Source organism: Phascolarctos cinereus, unplaced genomic scaffold, assembly GCF_003287225.1.
Source record: "Phascolarctos cinereus isolate Bilbo 61053 unplaced genomic scaffold, phaCin_HiC Scaffold_4;HRSCAF=312, whole genome shotgun sequence".
In the NCBI taxonomy this organism is placed as follows: Eukaryota; Metazoa; Chordata; class Mammalia; order Diprotodontia; family Phascolarctidae; genus Phascolarctos; species Phascolarctos cinereus.
The window spans coordinates 701,466,708-701,483,815 of record NW_027555847.1 but is presented as its reverse complement, the minus strand read 5'-3'; the positions used below and the strand labels follow the sequence as shown (position 1 = coordinate 701,483,815).

Here is a 17,108-nt window from a genome sequence, read left to right as displayed (position 1 = left end):
ATCCCACCCAGGCCAGGAATCAGCAGCGCTAGCTCCAGTTCAGCTGTCACCAGTAACCGTCCTGTCAAAGAGGGGCCAAGGACAGCGGTCCCTCGCTGAGGTCCTAGGGCTGCTGTGAGACCAGAGCTCAGCACACCTGACGCTTGTAGAGCCCATGGGTGCATACTGTGGTGCTTTAAGGATCAGCAAGTACTCGGACGTGTAGGACCTTGTCTGGGTGTCCCCCACATGATGTGGTGAGGAAGGTGAGGCCCACCGTGGGTCATGCAGCCAGCTAGGGTCTGGTGGGATTTGGACCCTGGCTTTCCTGATCCCAAGTCCATGCCCTCAGTGGAGAAACGAGAAGACCTGAGTTAGAATCCTGCCTCAGATGCTGACTACTGTGGGGCCTTGGGGAAGTGTGTCACCTCTGATTTCTTCCGTAAAATGGAGAGATTGGACAGCTTTCTTCAGCTCCAGTGATCCTGTGACCTTCCTTAGCCCTGGTTTTCTTTATTTTGTGTGAGGCAGTTGGGGTTAAGTGACTTGCCCAGGGTCACACGGCTAGTAAGTGTAAGGTGTCTGAGGCTGGATTTGAACTCGGGTGCTGCTGACTCCAGGGCTGGTGCTCTACCCACTGCGCCACCTCGCTGCCTGTCAGTCATCTCTGTATTAATAAGATAGTAACCGAATCCTTCTGCTTGTTTCTCCCCTCTTCGTTTTTCTTTTGTGTTTTCCCAGATTCTCTTCTGTAACTTCTGTTGTCGTTTTGAAATAATGACGATGATAAGTGACTTCATGCAGCTCTTGAAAGGCGCAGAGGTTTTTGCAGGCGTTAGGTCGTCTCCCGCAAGAGTGCGGCGAGGTCAGACACCTCTAGGAGAAGCTGAGGTCTAGCGAGGTGAAGTGACTCGGCCACAGCCACACGGCGGGTGCGCGGGCCCCGAGGCGGAGGTGGCGGCGCGCTGCTCTCCGCCGCGGGCGTCCGGGGGGTGCCGTTCTTTTGGCTCTGGCTTCTTCCCTCCCCATCGCTCTGTCTGAGTCTTTTCCGCGCTTCCTCGTGGTCCCTGTGCGTGTTGTTCCTGCTGCATTATTGTAACAGTGATCATCAATCCCGTTACGTTCGTGGGCCGTGGCTTGGGCTGCCATCTCCCACCTGTTGGTGCGGCTGGGTGTTTTCACGGCCTAGCAGTGCCTTTGGTCTCCTGATGCCCCTTCCCCTGTTCACTTCCAGCGGGCGCCATGCCCTGTACCCAGCTCTCCTGAGAGCAGACTGGCGTGGGGCATTGTAATTAGCTGAGTTTCAGAGATGGTGGTCATTGTGTGTGCTGTTCTCCTGCCTTCTTTGCCCCGTGTCACTTGTACAGGGTTTCCTATTTCTCTAATTCTCGCTCTGGGGTTTTTTGTCTGGTCTGTGATTTTATTGATGTGGGGAGCTTCCAGGGTAAAACTCCTTCCTTGCTTAGGATCAGAGATTTAGAGTTATAAGAGGTTTAGAGACTCTCTACTTCAACCCCTTCATTTTACAGCTGAGGAAACAGGCCCAGCGACCTGTCCAGTTACATGTGGTGAATGGCAGAGCCAGGATTGGAACCCAGGTCCTAGGACACCAAATTCAGCACATTTTCCATTTCATCGTCCTCAGTCGACTCTAGTTTTAGAAAATTGTCCGGAGCACTGAGAGGTTAAGACATTTGCCCAAAGCAATGCAGCTGGTCAGGATCAAAGACTAGACTTGAATGGAGGTCTTCCTGATGCCAAGGCTGCCCTCGCTTTTCAGCCTTACCCAGCTTCTCATTGTTTGAGGCACAGTAATGTAGCCTATCCCTTCGTAGTCCACGGTCCTGCCACTTTCTGATTGTCCCTGTCCCTCCTTCTTTGGGATGTTTGGCTTTCCTCTTCCTTGATCAGGCAACATCCCTAGTGCTACTCTTAGGCTTATGGACCGTGCTTAGAGCCCTGTTTTGGTTTGCAAATGAGGGTGTGATTGGACAGCACCGACCCAAGGGAGCAGCATTTATCTGGTGTAGCTAGGTAGAAGTTGGAAGAACACATAGAAGGGAGAGGGATTAGAGGTGTGTGTGTTTGTGTTTGGGACCGGGCAGTGATTTTTTGAGCTGTGAGTGATGAGAAAAGCAGGGTATGTAACTATCCTTGGGAAAAGAAAGAGAAGAGGTGGTGGGGAAGAGCTCACAGGCCAGGCAGTTCTTGGGGCTGACCACCAGGTGACACACTCCGCCCAGGACGGCTTGGTTGCTCCCTGGAGCGGGGTAGAAAGAAATGTGTAGAAAGAAGGCTGACCTCTGGATTTTGGCAGAACGGGTGGTGGTTTGTGGAGCCAGGGTTCTGTGAACAAGGTGTTCTCATGTTGGGCGTTTAGCACTTGGGTAGCTATATCATTATTAACTCAATCTGGACTTCTCATTTGTGGGCTCATCTCACCCTTTCTTGAACTTGGGCAGGTTTTTAGCCTGTATCCCTTCTTGGGACACATTTTTTCCATACCCAGGGTCTTTATCGGGTTGTCTGGGCTTGGGTTTCAGAAGCATCATAGGATTACAGTTCAAGGACTGGAAGGGGCCTCAGCGGGCCTCTGTTTCAATCCTTTCCTTTCACTTGTGAGGAGTGAGCATTAGAGTCAGGATTCAAACCCGGTCCTCTGGCTCGAAAGCCACTCCTGTTCCCGGGGTATTTGGCTCCAGAGGATCCCAAATCAAGGTAGGTGCTGTGTGCCCTTCCTGGCATGATGTGGAGACTCCATTTTCTGTTTTCTACAGGATGGAAGACCAGTTTGCAGCACTGCATGAGAACCCAGATATGTGAGTATGCGGAGCTAGAAGGAATCCTTCAGACCCCTCCTGTGCATGCTGGACATCCTTGAGTCTGTGACTGGAAGAGGGAGGGGGCATCTGTCCCTCTGGTCTGGGATTAGGGTGCAGTGGTGGCCCTCAAGGAGGGCGGGGGCGCTATCGAGAGAGGGTGCTGCCAGCGGTGATGGAGGGGGCTGTCCTGTTGCAGAATCATCGCCACCCCTGGGCGCTTGGTGCACGTGGCCGTGGAGATGAACCTGAAACTGCAGAGTGTGCAGTATGCTGTCTTTGATGAGGCGGACAGGTGAGGCGGGGGTGGGAGCTCGGGCAGTGGAGAGGAGAGGTTCCTTGGAATGAGAGCTGGGGCCCCCTCGCTTCACCCCCAGCCTGCGTCAGAGCCTGGCCTCTGCATCTCTTGAGTTTGCAAAGAGCTCTTGTCCCTGCTGACCCTGGGTAGTAGAGGGCAGGGAGGATTATTTATTCCCGTTTTCCCGAGGAGGAGACTGAAGTGAGCTGGCCACGGTTTCTTAGCTATTCCTAAAACCCCTGGCATCCTTTGAGACACAGCTCAGAGACCGCCTTCCTGATCCCCAAACTCCCCTGCACGTGACTATGTTGCTTATATGAGAGGCAGTGAGGAGACGCTGTACACCAGACCCACAGTCAGGAAGACCTGAGTTCAAATCCTGCCTCAGACACTTAACCACGGTGTGACCCTGGACGAGGCATGTAGCCTCCCTCAGCTTCATTTCCCTGTTTGTAATGATGGGGTGATCATAGCACTTACCTCCGGGGTGGTTCAGATGGGATCAGATGGGATAGTGTATGCAGAACCCAACACCAGATGATGGCTATGGCCACCATATTTTTGTATTGAATTTCCATACATTTAGATATGTGCGTTGGCTGTCTGAGAGTATGGATTATTTCCTCCTCTGGCCCAGGACAGGGCCTGGCACTTGGTGGGCCCTTAATAAATGCTTGCTGATATACCTGTGAATCAGCTGGGTGCTGGAGACCCAGCCTCCTCATTCTCTCTGCTCCTCTGTCCCAGGCTGTTTGAAATGGGCTTTGCGGAGCAGCTGCAGGAGATCATTGGCCGCCTTCCCGAGGACCACCAAACCGTGCTGTTTTCTGCCACGCTGCCTAAACTCCTCGTGGAGTTTGCCCGAGCTGGTGAGAGGCTTGCCTGCCCACACACCCCATCTTCACCCCGGGCTCCCCTTGTTGTGACCCTCCTTTGGGGGGACAAGCACCAATGGGAAAAGGGGGCTCCTGGCTGGGCGTGGGGCTCACCTGAGGATGTGGCATGGTGTAGCCCGCTGAACACCCTCCCTGCCCTATCCTTCTGCAGCCTCCCTCCCATCCTCCCCATCCTCACTCTCTGATCTCCCCCAGGCCTCACGGAGCCAGTGCTGATCCGTCTCGATGTGGACACCAAACTTAATGAGCAACTGAAGGTGAGGTCCTCAGATCTGCCCAGCACCTCCCAAGCCTCTCTTTGAGATAAAGTCCCCACGGTTCCCCGGGCTCCAGGGCAAGGCCGGCCCTGCTCTGGACCTCCAGGCTTTCTCTGGGTGTCTGCAGGGAAGAACAGAGAAAGGGGGCTTCCCATGGTGGGACAGAGGCCCAGTCTAGGCCCATGGATAGAAAGAACAGCTAGTCCTTAATGTTCATCAGGTGCTTGGTAATTTACACGTTATTTTCATGTCTTTTATCCCATCTGAGCTTGAGGCCTTGTGCTATAGCGGACAGGGAACTTGGACCTGAATACCAGAGTTCAGGTCCTACCTGTGAAATGTGTTAGCTGGTATCCCTGGGCAACTTACTTAACCTTTAGTGCTCTTCACAACTCCAGGAGGGAGAGAAGTGGCCAGCCTGCGTTGTTAAGGGAGTTCCCAGCACAGTGAAATCAGAGGTCCGGTTCTAGGCTCACGCCTGTCTCCCTGATCCTTGAGATCGCAGCCACACATGGTCTTATCTCCTTGATTAGAGGAGGAGGAGGAGGAGGAGGAGACTTAGCCAGGCTGATTGGGGGCCGAGCCAGGGCTGGAAGCCAGCCTTCCCCTTGACACTGGCGCTCCTTCCCCCACACCTTAGATGGCCTTCTTCCACATCCGTGAGGATGACAAGCCAGCTGTGCTCCTCCACCTCCTGCGCAACGTGGTCCGGCCCCAGGACCAGACTGTGGTCTTCGTGGCCACGAAGCACCACGCCGAATACCTGAAAGAGGTGAGTGGGGCCCCGCTGGCAGGAGGGCCCCCTGGGGAGGCTGGGAAGACTCCTGTCCTTGGCCGATCTGGGCAGCAGGAAAAGAGTTCCCTGGCAGCGCCACCAGGGGGTGGCGGCGCCTCCAAAGCAGAGCCTTACGGGGAAGCTCGGCCGTCACTGTGCTGATCTCATCCATCCATCTGTGGATAGAGGGGGTAGAAACATCTGTGTGTGCGTGTGCTTAACACACACACACACACACATGTTGCATACACACGTGCATTTCACGTATACACGTGGTTCATATACATGCGTGCGTTTGCCTGCATGTACACGATACATATAGGTGTGTCTCTTACATGCACACAGGCATGTCACATACACGCAGCTGTATTTTCCTTGGGGATGTGCGCTTCATATATACAATATACATGCATGTATATTCCCTACATGGGTTGTGTGTGTCATACATGTCACACATATATACTCTGTGCTGTCATGCGTGTGTGTTTTGCATGTACGTGTATTTAACATGCGCCTGTCTTATGTGGGGGGTGTATGTACATGTGTGTACGTGTGTGCACACCTGCACCCTGACGTGCCTCCTGACCAGTGACTACGTTGTATGCCTCCCTCCCACCCCCAGCTGAAAGTAAGCCCGCTGAGGACAGGGGCAGTCTCGTTGGTGTATTTGTGGTCCTGCAGTGCCGTTCGTTGTCTTGGGGGGTTAGGGGGGACGTGGGGGTTGTTGTATCCCTGCCCACTAACCCCCCCCATCTTTCTCTCCCCCTACCTCAGCTGCTGACAGTCCAGGGCATGTGCTGCACCCACATCTACAGCTCCCTGGATCAGACAGCACGCAAGATCAACCTGGCCAGATTTGTCCACGGCAAATGCTCAGCCCTCATTGTCACTGATCTGGCCGCCCGGGGCCTGGACATCCCCCTGCTGGACAATGTGATCAACTACAACTTCCCTGCCAAGAGCAAGCTCTTCCTACATCGAGTGGGTGAGTGCCAGCCTGGCCTCACGCTTTGTGTTCTGGGTGCCTCTGACCTTCCCAGCTCTGACCTTCCCTGCTCTGACCTTCCCAGCCCTGACCTTCCCTGTTCTGAGGCCCCTCCCAGCTCTGACCTTCCCTGCTCTGACCTTCCCTGTTCTGAGGCCCCTCCCAGCTCTGACCTTCCCTGTTCTGAGGCCCCCCCCCCTGACCTTCCCAGCTCTGACCTTCCCTGTTCTGAGGCCCCTTCCCAGCCCTGACCTTCCCTGTTCTGAGCCCCTCCCAGCTCTGACCTTCCCTGCTCTGACCTTCCCTGTTCTGAGGCCCCTCCCAGCTCTGACCTTCCCTGTTCTGAGGCCCCTCCCAGCCCTGACCTTCCCAGCTCTGACCTTCCCTGTTCTGAGGCCCCTTCCCAGCCCTGACCTTCCCTGTTCTGAGGCCCCTCCCAGCCCTGACCTTCCCTGTTCTGAGGCCCCTCCCAGCCCTGACCTTCCCAGCTCTGACCTTCCCTGTTCTGAGGCCCCTCCCAGCTCTGACCTTCCCTGCTCTGACCTTCCCTGTTCTGAGGCCCCTCCCAGCTCTGACCTTCCCTGCTCTGACCTTCCCTGTTCTGAGGCCCCTCCCAGCTCTGACCTTCCCTGTTCTGAGGCCCCTCCCAGCTCTGACCTTCCCTGTTCTGAGGCCCCTCCCAGCCCTGACCTTCCCAGCTCTGACCTTCCCTGTTCTGAGGCCCCTCCCAGCTCTGACCTTCCCTGTTCTGAGGCCCCTTCCCAGCTCTGACCTTCCCTGCTCTGACCTTCCCTGTTCTGAGGCCCCTCCCAGCCCTGACCTTCCCTGTTCTGAGGCCCCTTCCCAGCTCTGACCTTCCCTGCTCTGACCTTCCCTGTTCTGAGGCCCCTCCCAGCTCTGACCTTCCCTGTTCTGAGGCCCCTCCCAGCCCTGACCTTCCCTGTTCTGAGGCCCCTCCCAGCTCTGACCTTCCCTGTTCTGAGGCCCCTCCCAGCTCTGACCTTCCCTGTTCTGAGGCCCCTCCCAGCCCTGACCTTCCCAGCTCTGACCTTCCCTGTTCTGAGGCCCCTCCCAGCTCTGACCTTCCCTGTTCTGAGGCCCCTCCCAGCTCTGACCTTCCCTGTTCTGAGGCCCTCCCAGCCCTGACATTCCCTGTTCTGAGGCCCCTCCCAGCTCTGACATTTCCTGTTTTGGGGCCCCTCCCAGCTCTGACCTTCCCTGTTCTGAGGCCCCTCCCAGCTCTGACCTTCCCTGCTCTGACCTTCCCTGTTCTGAGGCCCCTCCCAGCTCTGACCTTCCCTGTTCTGAGGCCCCTCCCAGCCCTGACATTCCCTGTTCTGAGGCCCCTCCCAGCCCTGACCTTCCCAGCTCTGACCTTCCCTGTTCTGAGGCCCCTTCCCAGCCCTGACCTTCCCTGTTCTGAGGCCCCTCCCAGCTCTGACCTTCCCAGCTCTGACCTTCCCTGTTCTGAGGCCCCTTCCCAGCTCTGACCTTCCCTGCTCTGACCTTCCCTGTTCTGAGGCCCCTCCCAGCTCTGACATTTCCTGTTTTGGGGCCCCTCCCAGCTCTGACCTTCCCTGTTCTGAGGCCCCTCCCAGCTCTGACCTTCCCTGCTCTGACCTTCCCTGTTCTGAGGCCCCTCCCAGCCCTGACCTTCCCTGTTCTGAGGCCCCTCCCAGCTCTGACCTTCCCTGTTCTGAGGCCCCTTCCCAGCTCTGACCTTCCCTGCTCTGACCTTCCCTGTTCTGAGGCTCCTCCCAGCTCTGACCTTCCCTGTTCTGAGGCCCCTCCCAGCTCTGACCTTCCCTGCTCTGACCTTCCCTGTTCTGAGGCCCCTCCCAGCTCTGACCTTCCCTGTTCTGAGGCCCCTCCCAGCTCTGACCTTCCCTGTTCTGAGGCCCCTCCCAGCTCTGACCTTCCCTGTTCTGAGGCCCCTCCCAGCCCTGACATTCCCTGTTCTGAGGCCCCTCCCAGCTCTGACATTTCCTGTTTTGGGGGCCCCTCCCAGCTCTGACCTTCCCTGTTCTGAGGCCCCTCCCAGCTCTGACCTTCCCTGTTCTGAGGCCCCTCCCAGCTCTGACCTTCCCTGCTCTGACCTTCCCTGTTCTGAGGCCCCTCCCAGCTCTGACCTTCCCTGTTCTGAGGCCCCTCCCAGCCCTGACATTCCCTGTTCTGAGGCCCCTCCCAGCTCTGACCTTCCCTGCTCTGACCTTCCCTGTTCTGAGGCCCCTCCCAGCTCTGACCTTCCCTGTTCTGAGGCCCCTCCCAGCCCTGACATTCCCTGTTCTGAGGCCCCTCCCAGCTCTGACCTTCCCTGTTCTGAGGCCCCTCCCAGCTCTGACCTTCCCTGTTCTGAGGCCCCTCCCAGCTCTGACCTTCCCTGTTCTGAGGCCCCTCCCAGCTCTGACCTTCCCTGTTCTGAGGCCCCTTCCCACCTCTGACCTTCCCTGCTCTGACCTTCCCTGTTCTGAGGCCCCTCCCAGCCCTGACCTTCCCTGTTCTGAGGCCCCTCCCAGCTCTGACCTTCCCTGTTCTGAGGCCCCTTCCCAGCCCTGACCTTCCCTGTTCTGAGGCCCCTCCCAGCCCTGACCTTCCCTGTTCTGAGGCCCCTCCCAGCTCTGACCTTCCCTGTTCTGAGGCCCCTTCCCAGCTCTGACCTTCCCAGCTCTGACCTTCCCTGTTCTGAGGCCCCTCCCAGCTCTGACCTTCCCTGTTCTGAGGCCCCTGCCCAGCTCTGACATTCCCTGCTCTCAGGTTTCTCCCAGCTCTGACAGTCACTGTTCTAAGGCCCCTCCCAGCTCTGACATTTCCTGTTTTGGGGGCCCCTCCCAGCTCTGACATTTTATTTTCTAAAGGCCAGTTGTAGAGTCAGAGTTACCACTGCAGTGGCCAAGGGACTTAAGATGATAGAAGCTCTGATTCTTGTGTGCCAAAATGCATGTCTCTGACTCTCTTATCCTTCTGGTAGCAGAAATTATCATCCCCATCTTGCAGATGAGGAAACTGAGGTGACTTGCCTAGGCCATACATACCACATGGATTCAGAAAGGACTGACTTCTTGACTGTGATCCCCCTCATCGTGACCTTTCCTTTCTGCAGGGCGTGTGGCCCGGGCGGGCCGAAGTGGGACAGCTTATTCCTTGGTGGCCCCCGATGAGGTCCCCTATGTCTGTGACCTTCACCTCTTCTTGGGCCGCCCGCTCACCCTGGCCATCCCCAATGAGAAGCCCTCAGGTAGCTGGGCCTGGGAGCTGGGGAGGTTGTTGGGATCCCGGAGTGGGGAAGGAGATGTGTGTCCCTGCCCCCAGAGAGCTCAGGATAGGACAGAGAAGGAAGAAAAGGCCACTTCCAGTGATGCAGCGAGGAGCCTTCCAGCCCAGAGCACCCTGGCAGGAGAATGGGGCCTTTGTTGACTTCTTTGTGGGGAAATTCAGAACATTGGAGGACAAAGGCACCTTTCTTCTGCCGGGACTCTCAAGGCCACGGGAGGCCCTCCCAGGTGGATAGCGCTTGAGGCTTTACCAAGCCCTGTGGCGAGGAGGCCTCCTGGTGAAGCTGAGCCCGCCCCCACCCAGAGCCACGGCCCTGGAAGAAGTTGGTCATTCGGCTTGGGGCCAGTGAACGCCACGCTGAGGAATTCCGTCTCCGTCCTAGAGGCGCTGGGGAGCCATGGAAGGTGTTTTTGAGCAGAGGGTAGATACAATAGTAAGTCTGTGCTAGTGGATAGAGAGTTTGGCCCTAGTTGGGAAGACCTGGGGTTCCAGTCCCATGCTGGCTTTGTGTCCCTGGGCCAGTCACTGAGCTCGGTGACCCAGACAACTCCCAAGACTCATGAGTTGCAGAGCAGCGTGCTGGTGGAGGGTCTCTGTTCTTGGGGAGTTCGTGCAGTGGTGATGTGCCGGGTCTGGTGCCTGAGCAGGCCAGGACAATGTCAGCAATGCGTGGTGAGCCCTCCCCCCGGCCTCCATCTTGGGGAGGGGCCCAGGCCGGCCCACCTTCCTCCCCGATCCTGCCGGTGCCCCCCACTGACACCCCCCATGCCCCAGCTTTTCAGTTCCTTTGGGGTGGTGCCTTCCCCCATTCGAATGTAAACTCTGAGGGCAGGGACTGTCTTTTTGTGCGTACTCGTACCCCTGGCTCTTAGCTCAGGGCCTGGCATGCAGCAAGTGCTTAATAAGTACTTATCGTCCTGCCTCATCACTTCTAGCTCTGAGGTGTAGCAGGGAAAGGAAAGGAGTGGAAAACAGCGTCGATTAAGTGCCTGTGGCGCTGTACAAACAGGATCTCCTCTGATCCCCGCGACGCCCGGGGAGGGAGGTGCTGTTGTTACTCCCGTTTTGAAAATGAGGATACTGAGGCAGACAGCTGAAGTGACCTGCCCAGGGTCACACAGCTAGTAAGTAACTGGAATGACACTTAAGTTCAGGTGTCCCCGATTCCAAACCAAGCACCCCTTCCACTGTACCGCGTAGCGGCCAGTGTCGTAGAGAAGTGAGCCCCAGAGAGGGAAGCCTGAGCCCCGTAACGTACCCGCTAGCCTTTGTGTCCAGCAGGTTACTTTCATCCCCCTTCCCCGCCCTGGGTTAATCTTCCTGGGCTCCCTCCCTCCTGAGAAATTAAGGGATAACATGGTCTAAGAACACAAGGTAACCGTGCACTTCAGAGCCAGAAGCCAGCAAAGCCTTTATTAGGCGCTTACTTTTTGCTGGCCCTGAGCCAAGAGATGGGGGTAGAGGCTGTCTGTGAGGGGAGGCAGGTGGGCCAGCCCGGACCCCTTCCCAAGATGGAGGCCTTGGGGTGGGGGGGCCTTTAAGACCATTCACCCCAAACCTCTTCATTTTGTATTTGAGGAAACTGAGGCCCAGAAAAAGCAAGGGACCTGGCCAATGCCTCAGGGTCATTAACAGCTTCTAGGATTCTTTCCACCATCCTAGGCTGCCTCTGCATTGAAGAGATTCCGTTCTTGTTGGCAGGCATTTGTGGGTGCTCCTGTGTGCCTGGCACTGCACACAGTGTGTGCGCAGAAGGGACTGGGCACACAGAGTGGAAAGTGGGTTCTGCTTTCAAAGAGCTTATGTTCTGAAGGGGAAAATGGGGGTGCAGAGGAGCCAAGACCTACCACGCACAAAGTGCTGGAGCCGCTGGGGCCATCTGCAAAGGTTTGCTGGGGCTTAATTAGTGATGGATAGTAGTAATCATCGCTAGCATTTCTGTAGAGCTTTAATTTGCAAAATACTTTACAGATATCTCATTCAGTCCTCACCACCACCCTAAGTAGGTGCTTTTATTATTCCCATTTTGCTGATGAGGAAGCTGAGATTGACTGGAGTAAAGTGACTTGCCCAGGGTCATAGAGATTAGCAGTTATCTAGAGCAAGATTTGAACTCTGGTCTTTGGTCCAGTGTAGCCTAATGGAGAGGGCACTAGGATTGAAGTCAGAAAAACCTGGGTTCCAGTCCTGCCTCAGACACTTACCAAGTGATTTTGGGCAAATCACTTCCCCTCTCTCTGCCTCAGTTTCCTCATCAGTAAAAGGAAGGGGTTGGATCCTATGGCCTCTTGGCCCTCTTTCAGCTCTGGCAGTTGGGGATGAAGAGCCTGGGGACAGGGGGAGAGTCGGGGATGGGTCTGCTCAGTCCTGGAATCCCCCCAGATGCCTCCCCAGACGGCGTGCTGGGCCGCGTGCCTCGGAACGTGGTGGACGATGAGGAGTGCCGCCTGATCACCGATCACGATGTCTCCTCGGAGCTCCAGAGCCTGCGGCGGGTGGCCGAGAACGCCCACAAGCAGTACGTCCGTTCTCGGCCAGGGCCCTCCCCTGAGTCGATCAAGAGGGCCAAGGACCTGGACCCCGCTCTCCTGGGCCTGCATCCCCTCTTCAGTAAGGCCCCCTCGTGTTCCCTGGGGGAGAGGGCGCCCTAGGCTAGGCAGGACGGGCTCCGCTGATGGGCTTCCTGTCTGCCTGCCTCTAGGCTCCCAGTTTGAGGACGAGGAGCTGGAGAGGATGAAGCTTGTGGACAGCATCAGGAGCTACCGATCACGGGCTGTAAGTGCAGACGGCCCAGGCTGGCTGGGAGGGGCCTGCAGGCACAGGGGCCCCAGGGTGGCTGTAGACACAGAGCTGGGCTGCAGCTTGCTGCCGTCCAGACGTCGCAAGCCCTGAGCCATAGACGTTTTCTCTAAACTAAGTATTGAAAGATTAGCCATGAACATCAGAAGTGGCTCAGTAGCTCTTCACACTTTGGTTCATCTCAGTGCCTCGAGGGTCCCGCCGGCCCCTCCCTCCCAAGCTTCAGTCCCTTTGTCCTCCTCCTGTTTTTCATTTCAGGCTCATAAGCTCTTAGGCTTACAGCCAGAAGGGCTTTTAGAGGCCATGGAGTCCAACACTCATTGTACAAATGAGGAAGCAGGCGCAGAGAAATCCACTACCTGCCCGAGGTCACACAGCTGGTGATTTTTCCTTGACATTCGTTCATATGGTCCCTCTTGCCCCTGCCCAGGGAGCCTTTCCCAGTAATAAAGATTTTAAAAGACAATACCACCAGCAAAAGCAACAGACACACAGTGTGTGCAGCATGCTGCACCTGTAGGCCCCCACCTCCTCGGATTGTGAGCTAGAAGAGACCTCCAGGGCTAGCCGGGATACCTCCCTCCATTTTGAAGATGAGGAAACAGGCACAGAGCTTTAGTGAGTTGCCTAAGTCACACACCTTAAGAGTCGGAGGCAGGATTTGAACCTAGCTCCTTAGGACTCTAGGGCCATATGCCCTGTGCCATGCTTTCTCGACTCTTCTCAGGGACCAGACTTGATCTTTAAAATTCCTCGGTGTTTGCCTTCACTTTATTTGTATGTAGACGTGTTTTCATGATTCTTGTCCCTTTAGCAGCCTGGCATAGTGCCTGGAGAGCTGGCCTTGGCGTCAGCAAGCCTGGGTTCAAGTCACACCTCGGACACGTCCTGGCTTTGTGACCCTAGTCAAGCCCCTGAACCCCTCGGGCCCCCCCCCAGCAGCTCTCTAAGACCATAATCAGCATTGATTAAGCACCTACCGGGTGCCGGGCACCACGCTCAGTTACAAATGAGAAAAAGACCAGAGTGTTAACAATTGTAGCCATATGGAATCAATCACGGTGGCCTTCCTGGAGGAGACTGGTTTGAAGCAGCTACCGAAAGGTGGCTGCCGGCCCCATCCCCATCCTAGCCTAGGGATGAGGCAGGACAGAACTCAGGGGTTTCTGCTCTTCCTTGTCCCTAGACCATCTTTGAGATCAACACTACCACGCGGGACCCAGGCAGCCGGGTGATGCGGGCCAAGCGTAAACGAGACCACAAGGCCATTGCCAAGTTTCAGCAGGGACAGAGTGAGCGACGGCAGGCCCCGCCTGACCCAGCCACCCTCCCCCCGAAGGGCCAGGACCCAGAGGAAGAGGAGGAGGAGAGTGTGGAGGTACAGACCCACAGCCCGTGCTGGGGAGCTTGGGCGTCCAGAGCACCCAGGGTTGATGTCTGGTGTTATGTAAGGGGCACTGGGGAAGTGGGGGTCAGGATGGCTGGGGACAGAGCGAGCGACAGCAGGCCCCGCCTGGCCCAGCCCCCCGCCCCCCAAAGGGCCAGGATCCGGAGGAAGAGGAGGAGAGAGGGCTGGATTTGGACTTGGGAAGATCTGAGTTCAAATTCAACCTCAGACACTCACTAGCTGTGTGACCCTGGGCAAGTCATTTAACCTCTGGCTGCCTCAGTTTCCTCTTCTGTAAAATGGAGATAATAATAGCAGTTGCCTCCCAGGTTTGTTGTCTTACCTAATAAGACGACACGTCCAGTCCTTTGTAAACCTTAAACAATATGCAAATGCTGATTATTATCGTATTACCCTTATTAGGTCTGCCCAGAGAGGGAGAGAGAGCAGAATCATCCTTCAGAACGTAAATGTAGAATCCCAGAACATCAGACCAGAGGGGCCTTATGGTTGGAAATTGCCGAGCTGGGAGGGAAATGCAAAGGTCACAGCAAGTCAGTCAAATTTCACAAACGTGGACACAGGGCCCGCTGTGCACTGTGACCTTGTTGGGGGTGGCCCTCACACCTAGACTCTCCAGTCTGAGACAGTATGTTATAAAGTGGGAAGAAGAGGACAGAACTTGGTGTCAGAGGGTTCAAATCCTGCTTCTCCTCCTTGACTAGCTGACTGAACCCGTGTGAGGCCCTACAGGCTCCGTCGAATAAGGATGGCAGTCGCCATCACGGTTCCCTCTCCTCAGAGGTGTTAAGAGGGTTGGGTGAGATAAGGTGGAGCGCCTCAGCTAGAGGAACGTGGTAGAAAAGAGATGGGGTATGTGCACCAAAAAGAAGGGGGTTGTGAGAAGGAAGGCCATGAGGGCCATCGGAGGGCCTCCCATGGAGAACTGGAGGCCCCGGCCTCACCCTCAGCACCTGGAGGGCTGCATGGAAGAGAGGGCACCCAGGGGACCGGGAAGGATCAGTGTGACTTTGACAGGCAGAGACAGTGGGGACCGTGGTGTGCTTGGCCACATTAAGCGCTAAATTAATGCTGCATCTATCCATCATGCATGTATGTATGTATGTGCATCTGTCTGCCTGTCCATCTGTCTGTCCCACCATCTGTCTGTCTGTCTGTGTCTCTCCATCTACGTATCCATCCATCTGTGTACCATCTTTCTCTCTTTCCGTCCTTCTGTCTATCCTACCCTCTATCTCTCTCCCCCCATCCATCCACTGCTCTGTGTCCTGGGGACCAGTGGGCGTCCGGCTTGTCTGTGGGAGGTGAGGCCAGGCAGGAGGTCAGGGCTGACCTCACTGTGTCGCTGGTGAAGCTGAGGCCCAGAGCGGGGCCTAGTGCCCAGGCCTCCGTTCACACTTTCCGTGGCGTCCCAAGGCAGAGTCCTTTGGCAGACAGACCAGGAGCAGGGCTGACCCAGCAGCACTGGGTACGAGTTTCTAAAAGGGCAGAGTTAAGCCAAGGTAAGAACAAACATCCTGTGCCCAGGAGCCGATCAGCCAGTCAGTTTGGCTCCCTTCCTCCTTCCCAGGGGGCATTCTCAGAGGTGCTGGGCCGGAAGAGATGGCGGCCCGAGGCGCCGGGCCAGGAGAAGAGGCGGCAGGAGCCCCAGCGTCGGGACGAGGAGTTCTACGTGCCCTACCGGCCCAAGGACTTTGACAGCGAGCGGGGGTGAGGGGCACTGCCCAGGACAAGTGGGGGAGGAGCCAGATGGGGCCAGGGCCAGCGGAGGCATGCTGAACCTCGACTGCCCCTTCTCTCCCTTGCAGCCTGAGCATCAGTGGCGAGGGCAGCGCCTTCGAGCAGCAGGCATCCGGCGCCGTCCTTGACCTCATGGGCGATGAGGCCCACAACCTGACCAAGGGCCGGCAGCTGCTGAAGTGGTAAGGCCGGGCCAGGGGCTGAGGGGAGGGGCCGTGTCAGCCGCCAGCCCCGAGGTGCCCAGAGAACCTGCTCAGCGCTGCCTCCCCTCCCCCTTTGATGCCCCCAGGGACCGTAAGAAGAAGCGGTTCGTGGGGAATACGGGCCAGGAGGACAAGAAGAAGATAAAGACGGAGAGTGGCCGATATATCAGCAGCTCCTATAAGAGAGACCTGTATCCTTTCCTCTTGGAGGGGCATGGGGGTGGGGGCACTCGACGGCTGCCCTTCTGGGCCGGGGTCTCCAGGAGCTCTGTCTCCTTTCCAGCTCCCTCTTCCATGTGCTCCGGGCTGGGCCCCCCAGCTTGGGGGTGGGGCATGGCTGCCCAGAGGCTTCCCTCTGTGGCAGAGGGGGAAGAGGATTGGATCTGGGGCCAGAGTTCAAATCCTGACCCCACCACATCTTCCCTGGTGGTCTCAGTTTCCTCATCTGAAAAGTGAGAGGGGTTGGGCTGGCTGGTGCCTACAGTCCCTCCCGGCCCCAGGCCCCTGTCTCCATCCTGTGACCTCCCTAACCACCAATCTCAGGTATCAGAAGTGGAAGCAGAAACACAAGATTGGTGACCACGACTCGGAGGAGGAGGGAGAGGGAGAGGCCAAGAAGCCGAGGAATCAAGCCCGAGGCCGCAGGAGAGGGAGAGGTGAGGGGGCCCTGACCTGGGAGGGGGGGCCGGGGCGGGAGGTGACACCTGGAAGTGACCCGTGCGACCATCTTATGGGTAGGGAAACTGAGGCAAGGTAGGGAAGTGACTTCAATGACTGGTGTGTCCATCGACACCTCATCTTAGAGGTGGGGAAACTGAGGGAAAGTAGGGAATGACTTGCCAGTGTCACCCAGTAAGAATATCGGAGGGGGACAGCTAGGTGGTGCAGTGGATAGAGCTCTGGCCTTGGAGTCAGGAGGACCTGAGTTCAAATGCAGCCTCAGACACTTGACACTTACTAGCTGTGTGACCCTGAGCAAGTCACTTAACCCTGTTTGCCTCACCCAAAAACAAAACAAAAAAAAAAAGAAAATCAGAGGGCTGAGACTGGAGAGCTCAAGTCCAGCGCTGTCTGCCCTAGAAGATGCTGCTCTGCTTTGGCCTTGTGATTTATGGTCAGTGCCGGTGCCTCTGAGCCCCTGGGAACCTGCTGGTGTCCCAACCCCCACCCTCCCCCAGAATCAGTGTCCAGAGGGCCTTGGTGATGGCGCCTTGCAGACCGACTGGGCAGCTGGCAGCTGGCACACGTGAACGTGCTGCCCACTTACGTAGATGTTTTCCAGGAGCCCACTGTTGGCAGGACCCCAGAAGGCTCCCCTCACCAGTGGGCTTCCCGCTCCTGCTGGAACCCCTCCGGGGTGGGGAGCGCGCAATCTTATTCCTGCTGTTAGAACTTTATTATGATTTGGGGACTTGTGCTCAGACCTGTGGTGCAAGGGGCACCTCTGCCCGCCAGCCCAGGCACCTAGGAGCACGTCTGCCTACAGATAGACACACGGTGGCCCTCGCCCCTCTCTCCAGGGCTCCCTGCTGTGGACCAGGCCCTTCTGTCTTTGGTCCTTACATTGGGAGCGAAGGGTCTTGAGGGCACAGTAAGGCAGCCAAGCGTGGTGGTTAGAGCTCCAGACCTGGAGTCACCTTTTTACTCACTTTGACCCCTGACCCTCCGGCAAGTCA

General features: G+C 56.8%; 1 protein-coding gene across 1 annotated transcript in view; it reads left to right on the top strand.

The window, feature by feature from the left end:
- DDX54 (DEAD-box helicase 54) overlaps positions 1-17,108 on the top strand; it is a 27,228-nt gene that overhangs the window by 7,559 nt on the left and 2,561 nt on the right. Inside the window, exons 6-19 of the mRNA XM_020978099.2 lie at positions 2,753-2,798; positions 2,998-3,093; positions 3,844-3,965; positions 4,188-4,249; positions 4,890-5,021; positions 5,799-6,009; positions 9,110-9,244; positions 11,665-11,892; positions 11,984-12,057; positions 13,268-13,459; positions 15,060-15,199; positions 15,298-15,411; positions 15,519-15,623; positions 15,976-16,088. Coding sequence (XP_020833758.1) covers positions 2,753-2,798; positions 2,998-3,093; positions 3,844-3,965; positions 4,188-4,249; positions 4,890-5,021; positions 5,799-6,009; positions 9,110-9,244; positions 11,665-11,892; positions 11,984-12,057; positions 13,268-13,459; positions 15,060-15,199; positions 15,298-15,411; positions 15,519-15,623; positions 15,976-16,088 — 1,770 coding nt within the window. The remainder of the gene's footprint in view (positions 1-2,752; positions 2,799-2,997; positions 3,094-3,843; positions 3,966-4,187; positions 4,250-4,889; positions 5,022-5,798; positions 6,010-9,109; positions 9,245-11,664; positions 11,893-11,983; positions 12,058-13,267; positions 13,460-15,059; positions 15,200-15,297; positions 15,412-15,518; positions 15,624-15,975; positions 16,089-17,108) is intronic.